This window comes from Oncorhynchus mykiss, chromosome 8, assembly GCF_057628025.1.
Source record: "Oncorhynchus mykiss isolate SJ-2025 chromosome 8, ASM5762802v1, whole genome shotgun sequence".
NCBI classification, from domain to species: domain Eukaryota; kingdom Metazoa; phylum Chordata; class Actinopteri; order Salmoniformes; family Salmonidae; genus Oncorhynchus; species Oncorhynchus mykiss.
The window spans coordinates 20,661,603-20,686,979 of NC_143029.1; the positions used below are offsets into that span (position 1 = coordinate 20,661,603).

The 25,377-nt window shown below is 44.5% G+C and overlaps 1 protein-coding gene across 1 annotated transcript; it reads right to left on the minus strand.

The window, feature by feature from the left end:
• Positions 1–9,425: 9,425 nt before the first annotated feature.
• Positions 9,426–17,311, minus strand: LOC110529563 (E3 ubiquitin-protein ligase RNF217; the record flags this gene model as incomplete). The annotated part of the gene is made up of 5 exons (XM_090183039.1): positions 9,426–13,808; positions 14,362–14,433; positions 15,572–15,773; positions 16,605–16,769; positions 17,033–17,311. Coding segments are annotated over 5 exons (795 nt in total), but the record flags the coding sequence as incomplete, so codon positions are not given.
• Between the last annotated feature and the right edge of the window lie 8,066 nt (positions 17,312–25,377).

A 25,377-nucleotide genomic window follows, 5' to 3' on the forward strand; every position in this document is an offset into this window, starting at 1 on the left:
ATTAGCAGCCCTCACAGTCTGCGTCCTATAACGGCAAAGTGCAGACCTGACCCTCTTCCAGGTGCGCTCGCAACGTTGGACAAAAGCCTGAGCGGAGGGGACGCTGGACTCGGCGAACTGAGATGAGAACAGCGGAGGCTGGTACCCGAGGCTACTCTGAAAAGGAGATAGCCCGGTTGCAGACGAAGGAAGCGAGTTGTGGGCGTATTCTGCCCAGGGGAGCTGTTCTGACCAAGACGCAGGGTTGCGAAAAGAAAGACTGCGTAAGATGCGACCAATAGTCTGATTGGCCCGTTCTGCTTGACCGTTAGACTGGGGGTGAAAGCCGGAAGAGAGACTGACGGAAGCCCCAATCAAACGGCAAAACTCCCTCCAAAATTGAGACGTGAATTGCGGACCTCTGTCCGAAACGACGTCTGACGGAAGGCCATGAATTCTGAAAACATTCTCGATGATGATTTGTGCCGTCTCTTTAGCAGAAGGAAGCTTAGCAAGGGGAATGAAATGAGCCGCCTTAGAGAACCTATCGACAACCGTAAGAATAACAGTCTTCCCCGCTGACGAAGGCAGTCCGGTGACAAAATCTAAGGCGATGTGAGACCACGGTCGAGAGGGAATGGGAAGCGGCCTGAGACGGCCGGCAGGAGGGGAGTTACCGGACTTAGTCTGCGCGCAGACCGAACAAGCAGCCACGAAACGACGCGTGTCATGCTCCCGGGTGGGCCACCAAAAACGCTGGCGAATGGAAGCAAGCGTACCCCGAACGCCAGGGTGGCCGGCTAACTTGGCAGAGTGAGCCCACTGAAGAACGGCCAGACGAGTAGGAACGGGAACGAAAAGAAGGTTCCTAGGACAAGCGCGCGGCGACGGAGTGTGAGTGAGCGCTTGCTTTACCTGCCTCTCAATTCCCCAGACAGTCAACCCGACAACACGCCCCTCAGGGAGAATCCCCTCGGGGTCAGTGGAGGCTACTGAAGAACTGAAGAGACGAGATAAAGCATCAGGCTTGGTGTTCTTAGAGCCCGGACGATAAGAAATCACGAACTCGAAACGAGCGAAAAACAGCGCCCAACGCGCCTGACGCGCATTAAGTCGTTTGGCAGAACGGATGTACTCAAGGTTCCTATGGTCAGTCCAAACGACAAAAGGAACGGTCGCCCCCTCCAACCACTGTCGCCATTCGCCTAGGGCTAACCGGATGGCGAGCAGTTCGCGGTTTCCCACATCATAGTTACGTTCCGACGGGGACAGGCGATGAGAAAAATACGCGCATGGGTGGACCTTGTCGTCAGAGAGGGAGCGCTGAGAAAGAATGGCTCCCACGCCCACCTCTGACGCGTCAACCTCGACAACGAACTGTCTAGAGACGTCAGGTGTAACAAGGATAGGAGCGGATGTAAAACGATTCTTGAGGAGATCAAAAGCTCCCTGGGCGGAAACGGACCACTTAAAGCACGTCTTGACAGAAGTAAGGGCTGTGAGAGGAGCTGCCACCTGACCGAAATTTCGGATGAAACGACGATAGAAGTTCGCGAAGCCGAGAAAGCGCTGCAGCTCGACGCGTGACTTAGGAGCGGGCCAATCAATGACAGCTTGGACCTTAGCGGGATCCATCTTAATGCCTTCAGCGGAAATAACAGAACCGAGAAATGTGACGGAGGAGGCATGAAAAGTGCACTTCTCAGCCTTCACAAAAAGACAATTCTCTAAAAGGCGCTGGAGGACACGTCGAACGTGCTGAAGATGAATCTGGAGTGACGGTGAAAAAATCAGGATATCGTCAAGGTAAACGAAAACAAAGATGTTCAGCATGTCTCTCAGGACATCATTGACTAATGCCTGAAAGACAGCTGGAGCGTTAGCGAGGCCGAAAGGAAGAACCCGGTATTCAAAGTGCCCTAACGGAGTGTTAAACGCCGTCTTCCACTCGTCCCCCTCCCTGATGCGCACGAGATGGTAAGCGTTACGAAGGTCCAACTTAGTGAAAAACCTGGCTCCCTGCAGGATCTCGAAGGCTGAAGACATAAGAGGAAGCGGATAACGATTCTTAACTGTTATGTCATTCAGCCCTCGATAATCTATGCAGGGGCGCAGAGACCCGTCCTTCTTCTTGACAAAAAAAAACCCCGCTCCGGCGGGAGAGGAGGAGGGGACTATGGTACCGGCGTCAAGAGCTACAGACAAATAATCCTCGAGAGCCTTACGTTCGGGAGCCGACAGAGAGTATAGTCTACCCCGGGGGGGAGTGGTTCCCGGAAGGAGATCAATACTACAATCATACGACCGGTGTGGAGGAAGAGAGGTGGCCCTGGACCGACTGAACACCGTGCGCAGATCGTGATATTCCTCCGGCACCCCTGTCAAATCACCAGGCTCCTCCTGTGAAGAAGAAACAGAGGAAACAGGAGGGATAGCAGACATTAAACATTTCACATGACAAGAGACGTTCCAGGAGAGGATAGAATTACTAGACCAATTAATGGAAGGATTATGACAAACTAGCCAGGGATGGCCCAAAACAACAGGTGTAAAAGGTGAACGAAAAATCAAAAAAGAAATGGTTTCGCTATGATTACCAGAAACAGTGAGGGTTAAAGGTAGCGTCTCACGCTGAATCCTGGGGAGAGGACTACCATCCAGGGCGAACAAGGCCGTGGACTCCCTTAACTGTCTGAGAGGAATGTCATGTTCCCGAGCCCAGGTCTCGTCCATAAAACAGCCCTCCGCCCCAGAGTCTATTAAGGCACTGCAGGAAGCTGACGAACCGGTCCAGCGTAGATGGACCGACAAGGTAGTGCAGGATCTTGAAGGAGAGACAGGAGTAGTAGCGCTCACCAGTAGCCCTCCGCTTACTGATGAGCTCTGGCTTTTACTGGACATGAAGTGACAAAATGACCAGCAGAACCGCAATAGAGACAGAGGCGGTTGGTGATTCTCCGTTCCCTCTCCTTAGTCGAGATGCGGATACCTCCCAGCTGCATAGGCTCAGCTCCCGAGCCGGCAGAGGAAGATGGTAGTGATGCGGAGAGGGGGGCAACGGAGAACGCGAGCTCCTTTCCACGAGCTCGGTGACGAAGATCAACCCGTCGCTCAATGCGAATAGCGAGTTCAATCAAGGAATCCACGCTGGAAGGAACCTCCCGGGAGAGAATCTCATCCTTTACCTCTGCGCGGAGACCCTCCAGAAGACGAGCGAGCAAAGCCGGCTCGTTCCAGCCACTGGAGGCAGCAAGAGTGCGAAACTCAATAGAGTAGTCTGTTATGGATCGATTGCCTTGACATAGGGAAGACAGGGCCCTGGAAGCCTCCTCCCCAAAAACAGATCGATCAAAAACCCGTATCATCTCCTCCTTAAAGTCCTGATACTGGTTAGTACACTCAGCCCTTGCCTCCCAGATTGCCGTGCCCCACTCACGAGCCCGTCCAGTAAGGAGAGATATGACGTAGGCGACACGAGCAGTGCTCCTGGCGTAAGTGTTGGGCTGGAGAGAAAACACAATATCACACTGGGTGAGGAACGAGCGGCATTCAGTGGGCTCCCCAGAGTAACACGGCGGGTTATTGATTCTGGGCTCCGGAGATTCGAAAGCCCTGGAAGTGGCCGGTGGATCGAGGCGGAGATGGTGAACCTGTTCTGTGAGGTTGGAGACTTGGGTGGCCAGGGTCTCAACGGCATGTCGAGCAGCAGACAATTCCTGCTCGTGTCTGCCTAGCATCGCTCCCTGGATCTCGACGGCTGAGTGGAGAGGATCCGAAGTCGCTGGGTCCATTCTTGGTCGGATTCTTCTGTTACGGTGCGTGAATGAGGACCCAAAAGCGAATTAACAAAACAGAGTATCTTTAATTACAAAACAAAACGTAGGCTCAGACGGACAGGCAGATTCCGACAGGACAGGACAAGGTTACAGGAACACGACGATGGTCTGGTTCAGGCATGAATGACACAAACAAACAAACAAGAATCCGACAAGGACAGGAGCAGAAACAGAGAGAGATATAGGGACCTAATCAGAGGGAAAAAGGGAACAGGTGGGGAACGGGGTGAATGGGTAGTTAGAGGAGACAAGGGACAGCTGGGGGAAAGCGGGGGAGAAAAGGTAACCTGACACGACCAGCAGAGGGAGACAGGGTGAAGGGAAAGGACAGAGACAAGACAACATGACAGTACATGACAGAAAAACCCTTGAATGAGTAGGTGTGTCCAAACTTTTGACTGGTATATATATACAGTGGGGCAAAAAAGTATTTAGTCAGCCACCAATTGTGCAAGTTCTCCCACTTAAAAAGATGAGAGGCCTGTAATTTTCATCATAGGTACACTTCATCTATGACAGACAAAATGAGAACAAAAAATCCAGAAAATCACATTGTAGGATTTTTTATGAATTTATTTGCAAATTATGGTGGAAAATAAGTATTTGGTCAATAACAAAAGTTTGTCTTGTTAGATACCCTTTGTTGGCAATGACAGAGGTCAAATGTTTTCTGTAAGTCTTCACAAGGTTTTCACACACTGTTGCTGGTATTTTGGCCCATTCCTCCATGCAGATCTCCTCTAGAGCAGTGATGTTTTGGGGCTGTTGCTGGGCAACACGGAGTTTCAACTCCCTCCAAAGATTTTCTATGAGGTTGAGATCTGGTTACTGGCTATGCCACTCCAGGACCTTGAAATGCTTCTTACAAAGCCACTCCTTCGTTGCCCGGGCGGTGTGTTTGGGATCATTGTCATGCTGAAAGACCCAGCCACGTTTCATCTTCAATGCCCTTGCATTGAAGGAGGTTTTCACTCAAAATCTCACGATACATGGCCCCATTCATTCTTCCTTTACACAAATCAGTTGTCCTGGTACCTTTGTAGAAAAACAGCCCCAAAGCATGATGTTTCCACCCCCATGCTTCACAGTAGGTATGGTGTTCTTTGGATGCAACTCAGCATTCTTTGTCCTCCAAACACGACAAGTTGAGTTTTTACCAAAAAGTTATATTTTGGTTTCATCTGACCATATGACCTTCTCCCAATCTTCTTCTGGATCATCCAAATGCTCTCTAGCAAACTTCAGACGGGCCTGGACATGTACTGGCTTAAGCAGGGGGACATGTCTGGCACTGCAGGATTTGAGTCCCTGGCGGCGTAGTGTGTTACTGATGGTAGGCTTTGTTACTTTGGTCCCAGCTCTCTGCAGGTCATTCACTAGGTCCCCCCGTGTGGTTCTGGGATTTTTGCTCACCCCTCTTGTGATCATTTTGACCCCACGGGGTGAGATCTTGCGTGGAGCCCCAGATCGAGGGAGATTATCAGTGGTCTTGTATGTCTTCCATTTCCTAATAATTGCTCCCACGGTTGATTTCTTCAAACCAAGCTGCTTACCTATTGCAGATTCAGTCTTCTCAGTCTGGTGCAGGTCTACAATTTTGTTTCTGGTGTCCTTTGACAGCTCTTTGGTCTTGGCCATAGTGGAGTTTGGAGTGTGACTGTTTGAGGTTGTGGACAGGTGTCTTTTATACTGATAACTTGTCTCAGGATAGTAAGATGGTGGTTGAAGATATCCCTCAAGTGGTGTGGGGGCTGTGCTTTGGCAAAGTGGGTGGGGTTATAACCTTCCTGTTTGGCCCTGTCCGGGGTGTCCTCGGATGGGGCCACAGTGTCTCCTATTTAAGTGTGCTCTCTCTAATTATCTCTTTCTCTCTTTCTTTCTCTCTCTCGGAGGACCTGAGCCCTAGGACCATGCCTCAGGACTACCTGACATGATGACTCCTTGCTGTCCCCAGTCCACCTGGCCGTGCTGCTGCTCCAGTTTCAACTGTTCTGCCTTATTATTATTGGACCATGCTGGTCATTTATGAACATTTGAACATCTTGGCCATGTTCTGTTATAATCTCCACCCGGCACAGCCAGAAGAGGACTGGCCACCCCACATAGCCTGGTTCCTCTCTAGGTTTCTTCCTAGGTTTTGGCCTTTCTAGGGAGTTTTTCCTAGCCACCGTGCTTCTACACCTGCATTGCTTGCTGTTTGGGGTTTTAGGCTGGGTTTCTGTACAGCACTTTGAGATATCAGCTGATGTACGAAGGGCTATATAAATAAATTTGATTTGATTTGATTTGATAACTAGTTCAAACAGGTGCCATTAATATAGGTAACGAGTGGAGGACAGAGGAGCCTCTTAAAGAAGAAGTTACAGGTCTGTGAGAGCCAGAAATCTTGCTTGTTTGTAGGTGACCAACTACTTATTTTCCACCAATATTTGAAAATAAATAAATTAAAAATCCTACAATGTGATTTTCTGGATTTTTTTTCTCATTTTCTCTGTCATAGTTGAAGTGTGCCTATGATGAAAATTACAGGCCTCTCTCATCTTTTTAAGTGGGAGAACTTGCACAATTGGTGGCTGACTAAATACTTTTTTCCCCCACTGTATATATAAATGCTATTAGTTTAGTACACTTAAATATTATTGACATTGTTTCAGGTAGAGTGAAAGCGTGACATTCATGTCTGCTGATTCATAAATTGTGATTCTAGTCTTTGAGAATCTACCCTGATCAATGTACAGTACACCCTCATCTGTCAGAGTAGGGTAACTACATCTCTTGTAGTACATTTGTCACAAGATAAATTGAGTAACTTTAACTCCAGATGATTGGGTTATAGTATAATAATAAATAATACTATATCATTTGATTTAACATATACAATCAATCCCTTACTCCATGATATACAGTATTTGCTTACAATTATGGCCAGGCAAACAGATACATTTTATTTAATTTTGAAAATGATGCTAAACGTATTCATTTTATAAGAAGCAAAACACTTGTTAGAAGATAGTTAGACTCTCGAAATATAAGTCTGTCAGATGCAATGATTGGATGATAGCTGTGAGGGTTAATAAATCAAGTTATGTTCAACCTGAACTCTTTTATCATTAATCTTTTTATGGGGTGGCAGGGTAGCCTAGTGGTTAGAGTGTTGGACTAGTAACCGGAAGGTTGCAAGTTCAAATCCCCAAGCTGACAAGGTTTTCAACATAAATAACTTTTAAAATACAGAAATACAGCCGGTATGATACCTTTTGCATCATGTGCTGTCTTCTTGAACTTGTTTGATATGGAGCCTGTGTATTTACACAGCTGTTCACATCATTCTAAATCACACACAATAAATCAGATGATCCTGGTAGGAAGGAAGGAACCAGCTGGGAGCACACAGCATTCTGGTCAAACAAGCATATCTGCGTTTAGGGGCTCGCTCCCTTTGCTGTCGTTCTTCCCCTGAACAAGCACTGTTCCTAGGCTGTCAATGAAAATAAGAATGTGTTCTTAACTGACTTGCATAGTTAAATAAAGGTTAAAAAAAAGCATCCAGCAACACTTCTTGTATGCAGCAGTTGCTCTTTTGACCCATGAGGTGTTTTGCATTTTAAAAGAGAAGTTCACTATTTTACAACTTGATGTTAGATAGTTCCTCACCCTGAAAATAGTATATTGGCCAGTAGAAACTAATCCATGGTTCAGTTTTCTTTAAACAGCCATTATAACATTAGCTAACTTTAGCCATTACTAGCTAAAAATATAAGGAAGTTATGGGGGCATGATGTGAGCATGTAAAAAAGATGTATGTCCAAATCACCTGAAATGTAATACATATTTGGTTTGATTTTACTTAAAGGTGATTTGGCCATAACATGCTCACATGCCCATCAATTCCATAGATATTTTTCTATCAGTGGCTAAAGTTAGCTGAAGTTAGAGTTTCTCCTGGCCCATAGACTATTTTCAGAACCATCTAACATCAAGTTGTAAAATTGTGAAATTCTCTTTTAAGACGTAATCTTTCCATTAATATAATTTCAAATTAATTTGAAAGATTACGTATTTGTTTTGTCTTATCAAGACACCATATGAAATACTGTAATTCACTGGGTGTTTTTCCATATCCCACGCTGGCATGCTAAACCAGGGACCAGTGTGGTAGTACTGGTAGCCGAGTTCCTCAATCTGCAGCTCTGCCAAGCCGTATCCTGTCATTAGTAGCAGAGGAGCTCTGTCAACAGGATGTCTGTTTCAGCCAGTACAAAGAGAGAGGAGCACGGCCCCACACTAGGAGGAAACAGTCCCCCAGACAGACAGCAACTCCACTTCACAGAGTGAAACAGGAGGAGGCAGGATATTCAACTGATGGGTGGAATTTTCATTATGATGAACAATTATTCAGATCAGACTCAGAGCTACAATATGTCTGGTACAGATTGGTTTCTTATTGTGGTATGAAGCCTTTGCATTGGCCAGAACAGCAACAAGAGTCTATATTACTATGTAATACTGCTGATGAATATCCACTAACTACAGGCAATTCTCATTAATTGTGTTGTATATTTCATAGCTTTGTCAGCTCTGCTGAGCCTCTTGATAATGCCCTGTTAAAGAAAAACTCCACCCCAAAACAATGTTTTGGTGTTTGTTTCATTAGTCCATTGTTGATATACTATCAGAAATGTTTTGCATGTCAGCATTCAAGTTTTCAACATAAATAACTTTTAAAATACAGAAATACAGCCGGTATGATACCTTTTGCATCATGTGCTGTCTTCTTGAACTTGTTTGATATGGAGCCTGTGTATTTACACAGCTGTTCACATCATTCTAAATCACACACGATAAATCAGATGATCCTGGTAGGAAGGAAGGAACCAGCTGGGAGCACACAGCATTCTGGTCAAACAAGCATATCTGCGTTCAGGGGCTCGCTCCCTGTGCTGGCTCATAGGAGCGTATCTGAGTCCACAGTACTTGGTTGTTTGAAGGCCCTATTGTAACTACTTTCACATCCCCAGGAGGACTCCACTGGACCTGTGGGTCCATAACCAGCTGGACTCACTTTCTCAGTGGCCATCACAGCCGCAAGGTCAGGTGATCTCAGAGCAATGTACAGAGGAGTAAGCGCAGGCCCCAGTTAGATCACATGATGTTGGGAAGCAGTGAGCTGTGTTTGCTTCCCAAATGCCCCCATATTCCCTATATAGTGCACTATTTTGACCAGAGCATATTGGGCCCTGGTTAAAAGTAGTGCACTATAAAGGGAAGAGAGTGCCATTTGGGACACATCCTGTGTCTGTCCACCCAGGGAGGATAGAGTGGACACTGGACAGGATAGATAACATAACAGTTGGCCCTGCTGATGTGGTGTAGGCCACCCTCCTGGGCTATTCTCAGAGGGGGCAAGCACTAATGGAAATGAAGGTGATAACGTTTCCGTAAAAACAACTTCTGAACAGGACATCCTCGTGGATGGAGGGAATGGGGTTCACAAGGGGAAGGGGCAGTGTTCTTTGAAAAACTATACATCAAAGCAAGTGCAAGACAGTGTTTTTTGTTGAGCCATCAATTTGTTTTCCTTGGCTGAATAGTACAGGGAGAAGAGATACGTTTTTGGCATTTCAACCATCACTGTTTAATAACTCTACAATTCCATCTGATAAAAACATACATTAGTTTTCTACAAAACATGAATTACAACAACTGAGAAGATAGTGGTGCAGCAGCATCGAAGACCCACAAACAAAAGTAGAACACAAATCTGTGCATTTGATTTTCATAAACCAACCAATACATGAAATACTACTATCTGTGTTGTTGTAGCTTTAGTTTAAACTACTAGATAATGTATATCTAGATCAGGAGAAATTGACCATTTCAGTTGTGCAAGCTACAGACCTTTTTTGGAGCAGAGATGAGATTCTCTTTAAAGTCAGGAATAACATGGAGATCAAGCATACATCAATAATCTTTGTAAAGGCACCAGGTAATCTTTATGGTAACAACACCTCAATGGCTTTAATAGGGACTTCAGCCAGCCGATAAGCCCCTGGGCAAGTTCAGACATCAGAGGTGAATCACCCACCTGCCCAGACGTCAATTCAATGTGTCAGGTTAAAAGGTAACATGTATACACTAAAAGTGTCATCAAACAATGGCATTTTAATATATTATATCCAGGTGATTACTTGATGAGAACAATGGTGATATCATACCTGGTATCTGGCAAACTCTATCTTTAAAATCATTAAAAAACAAAAACAAACCATTTGTGTGTCAGGCTTTGATCATGTAGCACAGTTGGAGCTAAAGGGGCATGCAGGGAAAGACAGCAGTGGAGAACGTGAACACAATGCTCCCTGAGAACAATTACAAAAGCCTCATAGATTTCAAATTCTGTTCATGACCTTTGACATTGTGGTAACTGAAGTCGTCACAGTAACTAGAGTGAAGTAGTAACCAAGCTTTCATCCATCTCCATCATCATCCTCACCATATTATGTGTTATTAATAACACATGAATCAATGCAGTGTCTGAATGTCTGATGAATACAGTGGCCACGGTGAGAAGATTGGGTAGATAGGGGGAGGTGGACAGGCCCACTGTTGCCAAGTTACAACCTTTAAAGCTGCAGAGAATCCACTATTCACTGGCACAGATCCAGGTCCATTGTGTGCCTTTCAAAAGGGTACTTAAATCAAAGGCCACTGGAAAAAAGTCTAAGAGACATTTGATTATCAGCTGTGATACAAACAATTACACATTTTTTTTTTACTGATGTTGTGCCCAAATTGAATTTGAGAGAAAGCTTAACTAAACATGCCCTATTGTAATCAGTGTTTCAAATTCAAATTGAGAATGGACTATGGTTTATTATTAATGATATCAAGACACCGGGCTTATACATTTGATGTGAACAGAAACTCCTGACATGACTAATATGAACTTCATAGACACATTCATAAACATATAGCATGTACTGTATGACAATTCCAACTAGATTTAAATAATGGACGACTATGGGAAGGTGATTGTTTCATGCATCTAGTTGAGCTTGAAAGTGAGTTCCTTAAATAGGCTCCTCAAAGTAAATAACAAAACCATGACTTCTCTATCATGGATCTTACTGTACATCTCTCTGTCTGTCCTCCATATATATCTATGTTTAAATTTAATGGGTTTTTAGATATATTCTCACAGCAGACATCTGATATTGACCATTGAAGGAGGCAGAAAATTTGTCAAATGTACATTTTCAAAACAAACACATATCATTACTGGGCATGAAACAGCAGTTATTTCAACAGTGCTGTCCCCATTGGATTGTTTCCAACATGGAAAAAACAAATGTATTTTGTTGACGATGCAAATACCAGTCTGTATGGGCACAGCACTCTGGGGTTGGCAGGGATGGACGTGGCTGAACGTGTGTATGTGTATGGAATGGAACCTTGAATCTCACTAAAACACAAGCACCACTTACAGGGCAGTTTGGGATTGGTCATAAAAAATGTACAAATCAATTGCTTGTTGTGTGTAACTATCTACAGGTAACTGCCGAAATAAAGGAACCGCCAACATAGAGTCTGAATAGGGCGTTGGGCGACACCATTTTTCCACAATAAATTCCATAATTTGGTGGAAAACGCTGTCTCAGGTGTCGCTTCAAAATGTCCCATAAGTGTTCAATAAGGTTGAGATCTGGTGACTGACTGACACACACACACACACACACACCCTTTAAACCCCCTATGCTCCTTAAAGAGCCTCTTTCAAGGTCACAAAGATCTCTTCTTCTAGCCATGGTAGCCAAAATATTGTGCACTGGGCTTTTTTTTTACCCTAAGCATGAAGGGATGTTAATTGCTTAATTAACTCAGGAACCACACTTGTGTTAGTTCTGGGCGATTAGCTGACATTTCTGTTTATTTTCGTTTTTTAGACAACTAATTGACCGAAAATCGGTTCAATTATTTGAATTTCATTTAGTTTTTTTTTCTTTCTGCAAGCTCAATGCGCAAATCAAGCATGAACTCTGGGACGTTATAGACAGGTGTAGTTTTCCACAGGTCAAAATTCATCATTTTTAAGTGCAGAAAGCATGCTAATGAACTATAATGACCAGAATCTTTATACACAACAACTGAAATATTGTATTATAGTAATGTGAATAAAGGATGGTCGAATAAAGGTTGTGTTACTGCATTCAACCCTCACAAAACCCACACAAATCTAAATAGAAAACAGTGATTATTTTTCAAAAACCGAACAGAAACCAAACCAACTTCAAAAAGCTCTAATTTGTTCAGCACAAACCTGTGTGGAAGCACCTGGTTTCTATATACAGTGCATTCAGAAGGTATTCAGGCCCCTGACTTTTTCAACATTTAGTTATGTTACGTTATAGATTAAATAGTATTTTCCACCTCATCAATCTACACACAATACCCCATAAGGACAGCAAAAAGAGGTATGAAATGTGCCATGAAATATCACATTTACATAAGTATTCAGACCCTTTACTCAGTACTTTGTTGAAGCATCTTTGGCAGCGATTGAGTGTTCTTGGGTATGACGCTACAAGCTTGGCACACCTGTATTTGGGGAGTTTCTCCCATTCTTCTCTGCAGATCCTCTCAAGCTCTGTAAGGTTGGATCGGGAGCATCGCTGCACAGCTATTTTCAGGCTGGGCCACTCAAGGACATTCAGAGACTTGTCCCAAAGCCACTCCTGCAATTGTCTTGGCTGTGTGCTTAGGGTTGTTGTCCTGTTGGAAGGTGAACCTTCGCCCCAGTCTGAGGTCCTGAGCGCTCTGGAGCAGGTTTTCATCAAGGATCTCTCTGTACTTTGCTCGATTCATATTTCTCTCAATCCTGACTAGTCTCCCAGTCCCTGACGCTGAAAAACATCCCCACAGCATGATGCTGCCACCACCATGCTTCATCATAGGTATGATGCCAGGTTTCTTCCAGAAATGCCAGGTCAAATAGTTCCATCTTGGTTTTATCAGACCAGAGAATGTTGTTTCTCATGGTCTGAAAGTCCTTTAGGTGGCTTTTGGCAAACTCCAAGCGGGCTGTCACGTGCCTTTTACTGAGGAGTGGCTTCCGTCTGGCCACTTTTCCGTAAAGGCCTGATTGGTGGAGTGCTGCAGAAGGTTCTTCTTCTAGAAGGTTCTCCCATCTCCACAGACGAACACTGGAGCTCTGTCAGAGTGACCACCGGGTGATCAATGGAAACAGGATGCATCTGAGCTCAATTTTGAGTCTCAGAGCAAAGGGTCTGAATACTTATGTAAATAACGTATACGTTGTTATTTATTTATACATTTGCAAGCATTTTGCTGTGTCATTATGGGGTATTGTGTGTAGATTGATGGGGAAAAAATACAATAAGGCTGTAACGTAACAAAACATTGGAAAAGGGCGTCTGAAAACTTTCTGAATGCACTGCACTTTGTATCCCACATTTACTCAAGTTTTTCCTTCATTTTGGTAGTTACCTGTATGTACGCACCACAATAAAATCCCTGATAATGTCATAAATATGCAGGTGCTCAGGGTCCGCAAAAGAATGGTGATAGACTCACCCACACGTCTTCAGTAACTCTTTCCCATTCTACCCAATGTGTTTCTGTTTCACTAGCCATGCTATAGGAGCCCAGACACTGTGGAGGTAAGTTGGGCGGAACAGGAGTAGACTGCTCTGTGAGCCGTTAGATCCACAGGCTGGAGGAGGAGCCACATACAGTGTTGTGGTAAACATGCAGTAGAGAGAGAAGGCCACTGGAAAGCATTGCTCTTCTCAGGCTGTGAATGGAGACCAACCCTCCCACCTCCCCCCAAATCCATGTGTCCCCTCCCTGGGCTTCGTATCTGGAGCAGGGTCCTGACCACACTGCCATGGTCCTCAGCTCAGTGCCAACGGCCAGTACCCTGGGTGCGCTGCCGTCTCTTCTTACAGATGTAGAAGATAGGAAAAGCCACGAGTCCTGAGGAGAGAGCAGAGTAGGAGAGAACAGGCAGGTTAATATGGAATGGGATCTAAGCTCAGGGAAATGACTGAAGTGACACCTCTCGCAAGGAAGTGTTCACAGTATTGGTGATCGATCAAGGAAATACTTTAATAATCTCAATACTGTTCTGTTGTTCGCACTAGTAACACATTACCTTTGTAATACGGATACACAACAGTAAAGATCAGTTGTGAGCGGGATTATCAAGTGTCTGTCAACAGCTTTATACCAGTGTGTCATCCTCCCATCGCCCAGTGTAGCAGTGCTATCTGAAGTGGACAAGCAGACACTTAGCTGCTTCTATCAATTCACACCAAAACACAGATGGCCCTCTCCAGCAGACCACAGCCACTGAACAAGCGGAGTCACACTACATACCTGAACCAAGGGAAAGTAACACATTTCAGATTCTCTAAAGCACCAGTGGTTATGTAATGTTTCATGTTGTTATCTAGGGATTAAAAGAGCAGGATTAAAACAGTAGGTAATAGTAGCCGTTTAATGTTAAAAAGGATGTAACAATGCTTACCTATGACCATGGATACTGCTCCGACAACCACCACCAGGACTATGACAACAGGGGCCACCACCACTTTACTCACTGGAATGGGAGGGAGACAGAAGAGACAACACAGATATGGATAAGGAGTCAGGACAATTACATGCATGAAAATGCATGGGGAGGACAGGGCAGTTTGGAATAGCACCTTGGCACATTCACATTTTCAACAGTTTATCAGAGGTCCTGCGGAATTACAGTACACCCAACCTAAATCAAAACAGCCAGTAGCGAGTTATGGGACTACGGTTTAGATAATTCTCATGTTTGTTTTCATTGGCAAGGCTGTTAAAACATGAGAATGGGAGCAGGCAGTGGAGTGTTTTAATGGGAGGTAGAGGGGGTTTTGTAGACCCTTTGAGGGACACATTATCCCACCGTCAGTGTGTGTCAGATGTTTCCATTGGCACCATGCTGGTATCTGACTAACTTTAGCTAACCCCACTCGGGGAGCAACAGCTGAGGCCCTGCATGTCACTACACAAGGCCCTGAGGGAACAACAGATACAGAGCTGCAGTCAGAGCACCTATCGGAGAACTACTGAACCTCTCAGTTGAGCTGTTCACTATTCACACACCGCAGGCAGGGTCACAAAGACATGGGTCATCTCAGATAAGGAAGTTCTGCTGATAAGGGGCATGCAAATCATCCACTGTGTTGGCAGCTACAGTTTACCGTTATAGTTCTGACTTCAGAGCTGTGAGAAATTACAATGCACTGCAATGCACAATGCAATTTTTAGCATAGGCACTAGACGTATTGTGAAAATGGGTTGTGAACAAGTCATGTCTGCAGCATCAAGCTAGTATATGCTGTTTTGATCATCTTCATTATTGTGTGAACTGATTAAGAAGATGAAAGGCCACCCACATGGTAATTGAAGTTTATTCGTCGCCCCCGCGTATGTATCTTTCTGAGTCTGACCACAGAGACCAAATAGGAAAGTCATGGGCAGTGTAACGACTGAATTAAAAGGGAGGCAGAAGGACTGTAAAACTACAGCTGCTAATCAGAGCATCTTTTTAAATCAGGCCTTAAGGGCCTAGTCTAAACATAGTTGTCATATTGTCAGAGGGTACTGATTGCTTGCTTGTCTAATAATATTAACCATGAAATGTAATCGGAATCCCAAAATGTTTAAGGGCCTCTGGGTCACGGGCTGAGGCTGGGCAGACTCACCACACACGGACCCCCGGACCAGCCGGCGGAGGTGGGGCTTCTCAGGAAGGTAGCGGTACTTGCAGCCGAACACGCTGAGGTTGGATGTGTGATCCCCGAAGAATCGCAGGTGGCGGTACTTCTCCCCACAGCGGTAGCAGAAGTTGGTGCTGCACTGGGTGCAGTTCATGTGATCGCAGCCCTCCGTCCTCTGAATGTGGATCTGGAGAGAGCGACATGACATCATGGATGCTCTATAAAGCTTTTATAAGTCGCTGTTCATTTAAAGAGGGACCCTAATTTCTGAACAAATTATTAACTATATGTATCAATTACTAGATTATCAGTCAGCTCAGCGCAGGTATTTCCAGAATAGAAAGTATTTTGGTTTGGTTCCAAATCAAGGGAAAAGAATGGAACATTTTGTCCTGATATCTGAGCATCACTCAACTCCTCTACCTGACTCATGCTGACTGACATTGCATTGAGAGGAGAGTGCTGCCATGGACAGACAGCCAGCTAGCAGCCAACACCTCAGTGAAAGTTCCTTCCAATACCAAAACGAATTAGCAGTACTGTGCTTGTTGCTGTTGCTTTCTAAAAGGCCTCTCACTGTGTATGAAACAAAGAGCTGACGTGGCATACTAAATCTAATTTGGTATTGACTTTCTGCCCAGGACTCAGTCTTATGACTTCATAGAATGCTTCATTTCCAGCCATTGTTACAAGTGGACTAGGGGGGGAAAAGACCTCTGACACTCTCTTTCTCTCTCTCTCTCCTCTTAGAGAAAAACACACAGAGGACACTGTCATGGCTGTAGAACTACTGAAAAGCACATCTTTTTCATCTTATGTTGTTGACATACAACGCTGGAGAGAACAGACGGCCCTGTCTCCACCTGCCTAATCAAGCAAACACCCTTTAGGACCATGTGAGAAGGCCTCCTATATCATCGTTTTGGCTGCAGAACTGTCAACCACAATCTTCTTCCAGTAGCTATGTTAACTAGCAAGGTTTGCTATTTTTCTCCACTCTCCTGGCTCTGTCACCCACCTTGCAGTGGGGGCACTTCTGGGCGTTCCTCTGGCCGTGCTCGATGATGCTGGCCCAATGACGCAGCAGCTTGTCCCCTTTCCTGTAGTCCCGGCACTTCAGGCCCTCGTGCCAGGGGGCGTGGCATTTGAAGCACCACACAAACTGGCACTTTGTGCACTGGATCTGCAGAGGCATAGACATGTGATTGGCTAGATAGAGGCATGGCGTATAAGAGGCATAGATTTGGTGAGAAGAACTGAAGTGCCTGCATGGACTAAAACCTCCCTCATTAATGATACATGAAAAAGCACTTTGTCCATGATTCAAGAAACCTAAACATTTTCCCAAGAATTACAAACAGCAGAGGCCCTGTACTCACCTTGTACTTGTCCTCAGTCATGCTGTATAATATCTGATCTCAGAACAGTACAGGCCCTCTCTCTCACCTTGTATTTGTGCTCTGCCCTGCTGGGGGTGTGTCCTTTCAGCGAGGTGAACTGGCTGCACTGGGGACAGGGTTTGGTGCTAGAGTCAATCTGGCTCAGCTCCAGGAAGTATTTGTATTTGGCCACTTCCTCACTGCCCAGGTGGGACACCACCAGGCTCTCCTCCAGGTAACCACTGCACTCTGTGATGGGGCACACGATGTCCGCTCTGCCCACCCTGACCTGGGGGACACATAGACATGACACAGGGATCAATTGAGAGAGATGTGAATGCTTTATGACAAATTAGGATAAACAAATAATAAGACAGTGGTCGTAAGTTGCATACAAACACAATGCCATTGGCCCTAGATCCGGTAATAAAATATTGTCGATACATTTCGCTACTGGATTGCATGTGTGTTATGTAGGTGAAGGGTAAACAGAATACACAAGCAAATACTACAGTGTACAGTACATACAGTACGGAACATACATTTCCCGGGTGGTACTGTACAAGGAAAAGTTATTTACCAGAAGTTGAGCGGTACGATCTGTTGTTACCCTAATCCCCCTATAAGAGATAACTGTGGTGTGTGAGAGAATGTGCCTTGGAAGGCTTCCATGAACCACGAGTGACTTCGCTAGTCATTTTAGTCATTTTGCAGACGCCCGTATCTAGAGCAACTTGCAGGAGCTATTAGGGTTAAGTGCCTTGCTCAAGGGCACATCAACAGATTTTTTTCACCTAGCCGACTCACGGATTCAAACCAGCAACACTTCAGTTCCTGGCCCAACACTGTTAACCGCTAAGCTATCTGCCACCCCATAGTCATAACACTACGACAACAGTGGATAACTACAGAGGAAAAAGAGCCCAGTACACCTCAGTGGGAGTCTTAGCATTAGCCTCATGAGTACACCCCACCATCACTTCTCCCCCTCCCATGTAGAGCTCCAGGACACCCTTGCTCCAGGCACAGTGGGTCCCCTCCAGGGTGCTCCTCACAGGGCATGGTGCAGACAGACGGGTAGGCCCCGGATTAGCACATTGCTGCTGATCTGAGCTGAGTAATCCCCTCCTGGCTGGGCCTGTAGTACATGTCCATGCAGTAGACTAGAGAGTGATGCAGCACAGCTCTGGGGTAATGCCCAGCAGACTCTTTTCACTATGACAGCCTGCCCCCCGGCCCTATGGACCCTGTTCCTGCACTATAAAACATTAGAGTTGTTTTGACAGTATTATATAATAAAACTAACAGTAAAGTACCATATTAAATATTTACAGAAAATTGACGTAAATGACAATGCAGTCTGAATGATCTTAGGCGTAAATGTTAAATCATACCGTAAATGGTTGCATGGTACTGTTGTTTCTGGCTCATTAACATAATTTGAGGTGTGCCGTGTTAAGAGACTACATTTGTGCCACACTTTAGATAGAATGCTGCACTAATTTAACTGATATGTGGTAGTTGTGCCCTAACAATTAAATGTGTATAGGGAACAGATTGGAGTGGCAGCAAGTCTCAAACCTTTAATGGTTGAGTATTTGCATTGTCCTTTGGTCTGTTTTGCCCTTTAGTCACTTCCAGCTTGGATGCCTTTGTTAAGGCCTCAAGAAGTGCCAGTGATAGGAAACACAACATTAGGTATTTTAAATCACTTTCACTTCTAGAGGCCTTAACAAAGGCTCCCAAAGTGGTATTCATATGTAAACACAATAACTAGCAGCCAACCTGATTGCACCACTGCCATGCAATTACGGTAAAATACTGTACAATACAAACCCCATCACTCTTCAATTAATTTTGTATTAATTTATCCATTCATTAATTCATTTTGTTACAATTGCCATAATAAGATTACAGTTGTTTTACAATAACTTACGGGCAGCCAGTTGCCTGTAAGTTACCATAAAAACAAAGGCAAAAAAGATTCCAGTAACACTATTGGATACCATACAATACATAATATAATGTACCTTTTTTTTACCTTTTTTACAGTAACCTGTAAAAACAACACAAAATGGTTTACAGTGTACTCTCCTCAGGCCCAGGCTGTGCACTCTGTTCTGCTCTCGGGGTTGCTCAACACAGCACAACAGCAGCTCAGCTATTGTTGTCCAATGAGCTCACATATGTTATCGCATCAGAGGTTGGTGATCAGAAGTACGTAGGCCTAAAGTGACAACAAGCAGAATGTTTTTTTGAGGTAGCTGATTGAAGACTTTTCTAGAAAGAGCAGTCCCAGTGCAAGTAAGATATCAATAACACACATTGTTCTTTCTCAGAACCATGACATCAGCCAACTCAACCAACCTCCATTTCAGTCATTTAGCAGACCCTCTTATCCAGAGCAACTTACAGATGTGAGTGCATACATTTTTGAACTGGTCCCCCATGGGAATCGAACCCACAACCCTGGCATTGCAAGCACCATGCCCTACCAACTGAGCCACACAAGACCAATTAACTAGACAAAAGAACCCATATTAACTAAACATGGGACATGTTCTTCTAATAATATGTCTAGTCCATTATACTGTGTGTGGGCACCAGCATGATATATCTACTGTGTGTGTAAATAAAAGGAAGTGAATGTAAGGACAGTTTTTGTTGTGACTTGCACTGGGAAGTCTTCTAAAGCTGCACAGACAAGCTCACAGGCTTAGAACTATCTCAGCTGTGACACTGATGAGACGGTCAGTAAGAGAGTTGCCACCTGTGTAGTGCCCAGTGATGAGGGTGTGAAGGAGTCCCATAGGAAAACCCTGAGCCCACCTCTACACCCATCAACCAGGCCAAAGGACAGTGGCCCTGACAGCCAACACAGCAGGGACACTGGAGCTGTGGCACGATGTGAAAAATATATACACTAACATCTCCCTTCCCTTCTGCCCTCCAAGAGCAGTGCCCCTGGATTACACCAGGGCATAACATCTGTGGTCAAGTGGTGTGTGTATGTGTACACCTAGTATAACTGTCCTGCTGCTTCAGAGCCAGAACCAAACAGAGGAGAAACTGTAGTCCACCACAGCCTCACAGAGAAATGAATGAGCGTTCTCCAGGAGTGTGTTCTCATCCCTTTATTAGGTCTAATTTTAGTTCTGATTTCACTGATGATCAGAGGTGCAGACTAACTTCATCAGGCAGAACGCTTCTGTCCTCAGACTACAACGTTGGTCCTGAGGTAGAGCTCTCTTTCGTGCGCGGACGCACAAATGCACACACACGTTACGTTATATTATCCCATTTCCCCTAACTCTAACCCAAACCCATACCATAACCCAAATTGGAACCCCTTACCCTAATTGTAACCCCTAAGCTTAAAATAAACTTAAGGACATTTGGGGATTTTAGGTCCCCACAAGGATAGAACCAACAAATCATGGGGACCTAAAATTAATTTATATTTAAAATCCTATTTTCCCTAACCCGTAACCCTAACTATAATCCTAACCCTTAAACTTAAAATAACCTTTGTCCTCATGGGGACGTGGGAAATGTCCCCACACAGGATCATTTTCTTTGTTTTACTATCCTTATGGGGACAGTTGGGGATTTTAGGTGCCCACAAGGTTAGAAGAACCAACACACACACACCTGCCCTTAGCGTTCAGCCTGAGCCGGTGGAACCAACTTTAGTAGAGGAGCTACACATGATAAGGCTGGTAACACCACAATGGGCAGCAAGAAGCAACACAATGGATACTACCTGTGGTGGTGCCATCCACAACTCCTTATGTTATGTCACACTTGATCTATGCTCATGAAATGTTGTGATCCTGACTGGAAGCTACAGATACAACAGAAGATCAGTGTCGGGTTGATACCTTTTTGGGGGTAAATCAGGCACCTGTCCTACCAGTGTTAGTCAGTGTGATAGTCATATCATCCTATTATGACTAACACATACTAAGGGATTACTATTCTGTATCCATGCAAAAGCCAAGTGAATAACAATGTGCCTGGCAACACCTGCAATACAGTGAGCTGTACTGAGAGGAAAGTCTTCATATTCTCTGACAGAGCTGACAAGCCAGTGGTACATCATCAAGCTCTGGACAGGTCAGACCATATCAAACAAAGCGTGTATGAGTCAGTGCGAGGGACAAAGACATGCATCACACCAGATCTAGAATGTAGGATAACATGCTTCCTGAATTCTGGCCTATCAAAGGGTCAGAACATTGCAATCATGCCAAGACTGACTGGCAGACAACAACTTACCAGCCTCTCATGAGATGTATTGAGGCCTCTCTACTGAACACAGTTAGACTAAGGCGTTCCCTCTACAGCATAAAAACAGGGACACAGATATAGCGAGTCCCTTAATCAAAGAAAATAGGAAGTAATGATATGTTGTCATCAACCAATAGGAAACATGTCCCTGAGTTAGAAGTATATCCTGCCTGTTTGGCCCTGTCCGGGGGTATCGTCGGGCAGGGCCACAGTGTCTCCCGACCCTTCCTGTCTCAGCCTCCAGAATTGATGCTGCAATAGTTGATGTGTCGAGGGGGCTAGGGTCAGTCTGTTATATCTGGAGTATTTCTCCTGTCTTATCCGGTGTCCTGTGTGAATTTAAGTATGCTCTCTCTAATTTGCTCTCTCTTTTTTTCTTTCTCTCTCCCGGAGGACCTGAGCCCTAGGACCATGCCTCAGGTCTACCTGGCCTGATGACTCCTTGCTGTCCCCAGTCCACCAGGTCGTGCTGCTGCTCCAGTTTCAACTGTTCTGCCTCCGGCTATGGAACCCTGACCTGTTCACTGCACGTACTACCTGTCCCAGACCTGCTGTTATCAACTCTCTAGAGACAGCAGGAGCGGTAGAGATTCTCTGAATGATCGGCTATGAAAAGCCAACTGACATTTACTCCTGAGGTGCTGACCTGTTTCACCCTCCACAACCACTGTGATTATTATTTGACCCTGCTGGTCATCTATGAACATTTGAACATCTTGGCCATGTTCTGTTATAATCTCCACCCGGCACAGCCAGTAGAGAACTGGCCACCCCTCATAGCCTGGTCCCTCTCTAGGTCTCTTCCTAGGTTCTGGCCTTTCTAGGGAGTTTTTTTCTAGCCACTGTACTTCTACATGTGCATTGCTTGCTGTTTGGGGTTTTAGACTGGGTTTCTCTACAGCACTTTGTGACATCAGCTGATGTAAGAAGGGCTTTATAAATACATTTGATTTTGATTGAAGTAGACAATACATGGCTCAACAATGATAGTGCTCATCAGTCTAGTTAGGGACCACACATGTTGTGTTAAATGTGCCAACACAGTGATTGTGTTAAAAGTAAAACAATGTGTTGTTCCTAACTAGACACATGGATGTGTAAAAAAAACGACACAACACACGAACATTCAGAAAGCAATGATAAGGACAGCCATGTGAATAATTAGCCATTTAAAGTAGGCTTTTTAAAATAGTGTATTTTTTGCACTCAAGACATGGTGAGGGATTGAACTGGAGTGATAGTCATAATTCCATCCCTCTGCAGACAGCATCACATCAATGAAGACAAGAGCACACAGCCTATTCATGAGACTGGAAGACATGCAGGCGTTTGTAATCATAATGACATTAAGACTTTAAAAACAATGAGTTTGAATCATTACAGGCAAACCAGCTATGAGAAGTCCTCAAAAAAAGAGGGAAAGAATAGATACTGTAGGACAGGACTGAGGAGCTAGTAGGTATTCTTCAACCCCACATCGGTTGAGACAGAACACTTACACCAGGGTTATTCAACCAGGGGTCCCTGGCCCCTTAGGGGTCCGCTGAAGTCCTGCAGGGAAGGGGAGAATGGATTTATATGTTTTATTATTTCAATGGTTTTATGACTATCACTAAAAACAACCAAATAAATAAATATTGAATGATATACGTTCCGACAGTAAGAGTAGAATCTCTTCTTTCTAATGATGTCAACTTTATTTTTCAACTCCCAATATTGAGCCAATTACACACATTGTAGCCAGTTACACTCACTAGAGTATCTGACATAGGCTTTGATTAAGCACCGGCGAATGGGCTACCAGCGAGGCAAGTGCCGCTGGCAGCAGGTAAGCTTTTTTGACTTGGACATACATTTTTGCTAACTATTCTTTGTTTAACCAGCTAAACAGCTGCTCTTAGTGAAAATATGTTTGGAGTTACCTTTCTAGCTATCATTCACTTGGTGATAAGACAGGAAATGTTTTGCTAACATATGATGTGGGTCCATGGGTTGCCGGTTTGCCTGGGAGGGGGCCCCTGGGCAAGAAAAGGTTGAAGACCCGTGACATAGATCAATAACTGGACAAGTTTTGGTAGAGTAACTAGGCTTATTTTCCCACTGTTTCAGTGTTCATTAGATCCTTAGAACATAAAGCATGGAAGGCCTGCAACTCCTTGAGTTGTATAATGTTTTTAGATCACTGGAAAAGCTTAGAAACCAGAACACCAGAAGTGTTAGAGCATTTGAGGCCAAAAGAGCCAACAGCAAATGCTTTAAAACAGGTTTAATACCTGAAATGCATTTGGCATGACAGACACGTGAACATGGAGGAAACTGGAGCCGTAACAGTCCCTATCCTGACCCCGAGACAGATGAGTCAGCGACTCAATTGGATTTGAAAGCCAAGGAACAGTCTGCAATCTGATGCTACCTGATGACAATAACAAGATCCCTCTAGGTCAGGGGTCTTAAACAGGTCGATCTCGAGCTACCAGTAGCTCGCAGCTACATACACTACATGACCAACAGTATGTGGACACCTGCTCGTCGAACATCTCATTCTAAAATCATGGGCCTTAATATGGAGAAAGTCCCCCTTTGCTGCTATAACAGCCTCCACTCTTCTAGGAAGTCTTTCCACTACATGTAGGAACATTGCTCCATTCAGCCACAAGAGCATTAGTGAGGTCGGGCACTGATGTTGGGTGATTAGGCCTGCCTCGCAGTCTGCGTTCCAATTCATCCCAGAGGTGTTCGATGTGGTGGAGGTCAGGGATCTGTGCAGGCCAGTCAAGTTCTTCCACAATGATCTCAACCAACCATTTCTGTATTTTTGTCCATTGGACTGCCAGATTGCGAAGCGCGATTCATCACTCCAGAGAGCGTGTTTCCACTGCTCAGACTCCAATGGCAGCAAGTTTTATACCACTTCTGCCGACGCTTGGCATTGCGCATGGTGATCTTAGGCTTGTGTGCCACTGCTCGGCCATGGAAACCCATTTTAAAAAGCTCCCGATTAACAGTTATTGTGCTGACGTTGGTTCCAGAGGCAGTATGGAACTTGGTAGTGAGTGTTGCAACCAAGAACAGATCATTTTTATGCGCTACTCGCTTCTGCAGTCCAGTTCTGTGAGCTTGTGTGACCTAACACTTCGCGGCTGAGCTGTTGTTGCTCCTAGACGTTTCCACTTCACAATAAGAGCACTTACAGTTGACCGGGGCAACTCTAGCAGGGCAGAAATTTGATGAACTGTCTCGTTGGAAAGGTGGCATCCTATGACAGTGCCACATTGAATGTCACTGAGCTCTTCAGTAAGACCATTCTACTGCAAATGTTTGTGTATGGAGATTGTATGGTTGTATGCTAAAATGTATACACCTGTCAGCAACGGGTGTGGCTAAAATAGCCAAATCCACTAATTTGAAGTTGTGTCCACTTTCTTTTGAATATATAATGTATGAGTAGCTCACCAAACAATTCAGAAAGTACATAACATTTATGTTTTCCACAGCAAACTGTCAAACACATCTCACAAGTATCAGACACCACAATCTCCCAACTACTGCCACTATTGGCTTAAAAAGCCAAACCTAACACAATTAATTTCCAGCAATATTGCCCCGGTTTTTATATAATTCCGTGCGTAGGCAGTAGATGTGATAACCGTCTTGTGGGTCGACAGAAATACATTTCCCAAAACCATTCCTCACTTGCTAGATGCACAATTAAAGCGTTAGATGCGCATTTAAGTCCAAATTACAGTCCAAAAAATCTTCCAGATCTAAAAAACATTTTCTTCTGATGTGATTTAAGCAGACATGGACTCAGAACATCCAATTCCGTTTTTTCTCTATGAACAATTGTAATTTTGCGAGTATTTAAAAATAATAATAAAACCAGGAAAATAAAAAGAGAAAACATAATTTGGGAAAATATAAAAACGATTTTATAGAGCTCCCCCTTAGACTTGTTTATTACCATTATTTGACCAGGTATATTGACAGAAAACATACTGTACAAGAGAAAGTAGTGCACCAAGGACCCAGGGAAGAGTTGCAGGAGAGTAGAGAAGAAAAGAATGAGCTAAAAAAAAATATGCTTGCAACATGTTACATTATTTAAAAGTAGCTCTCATGCTA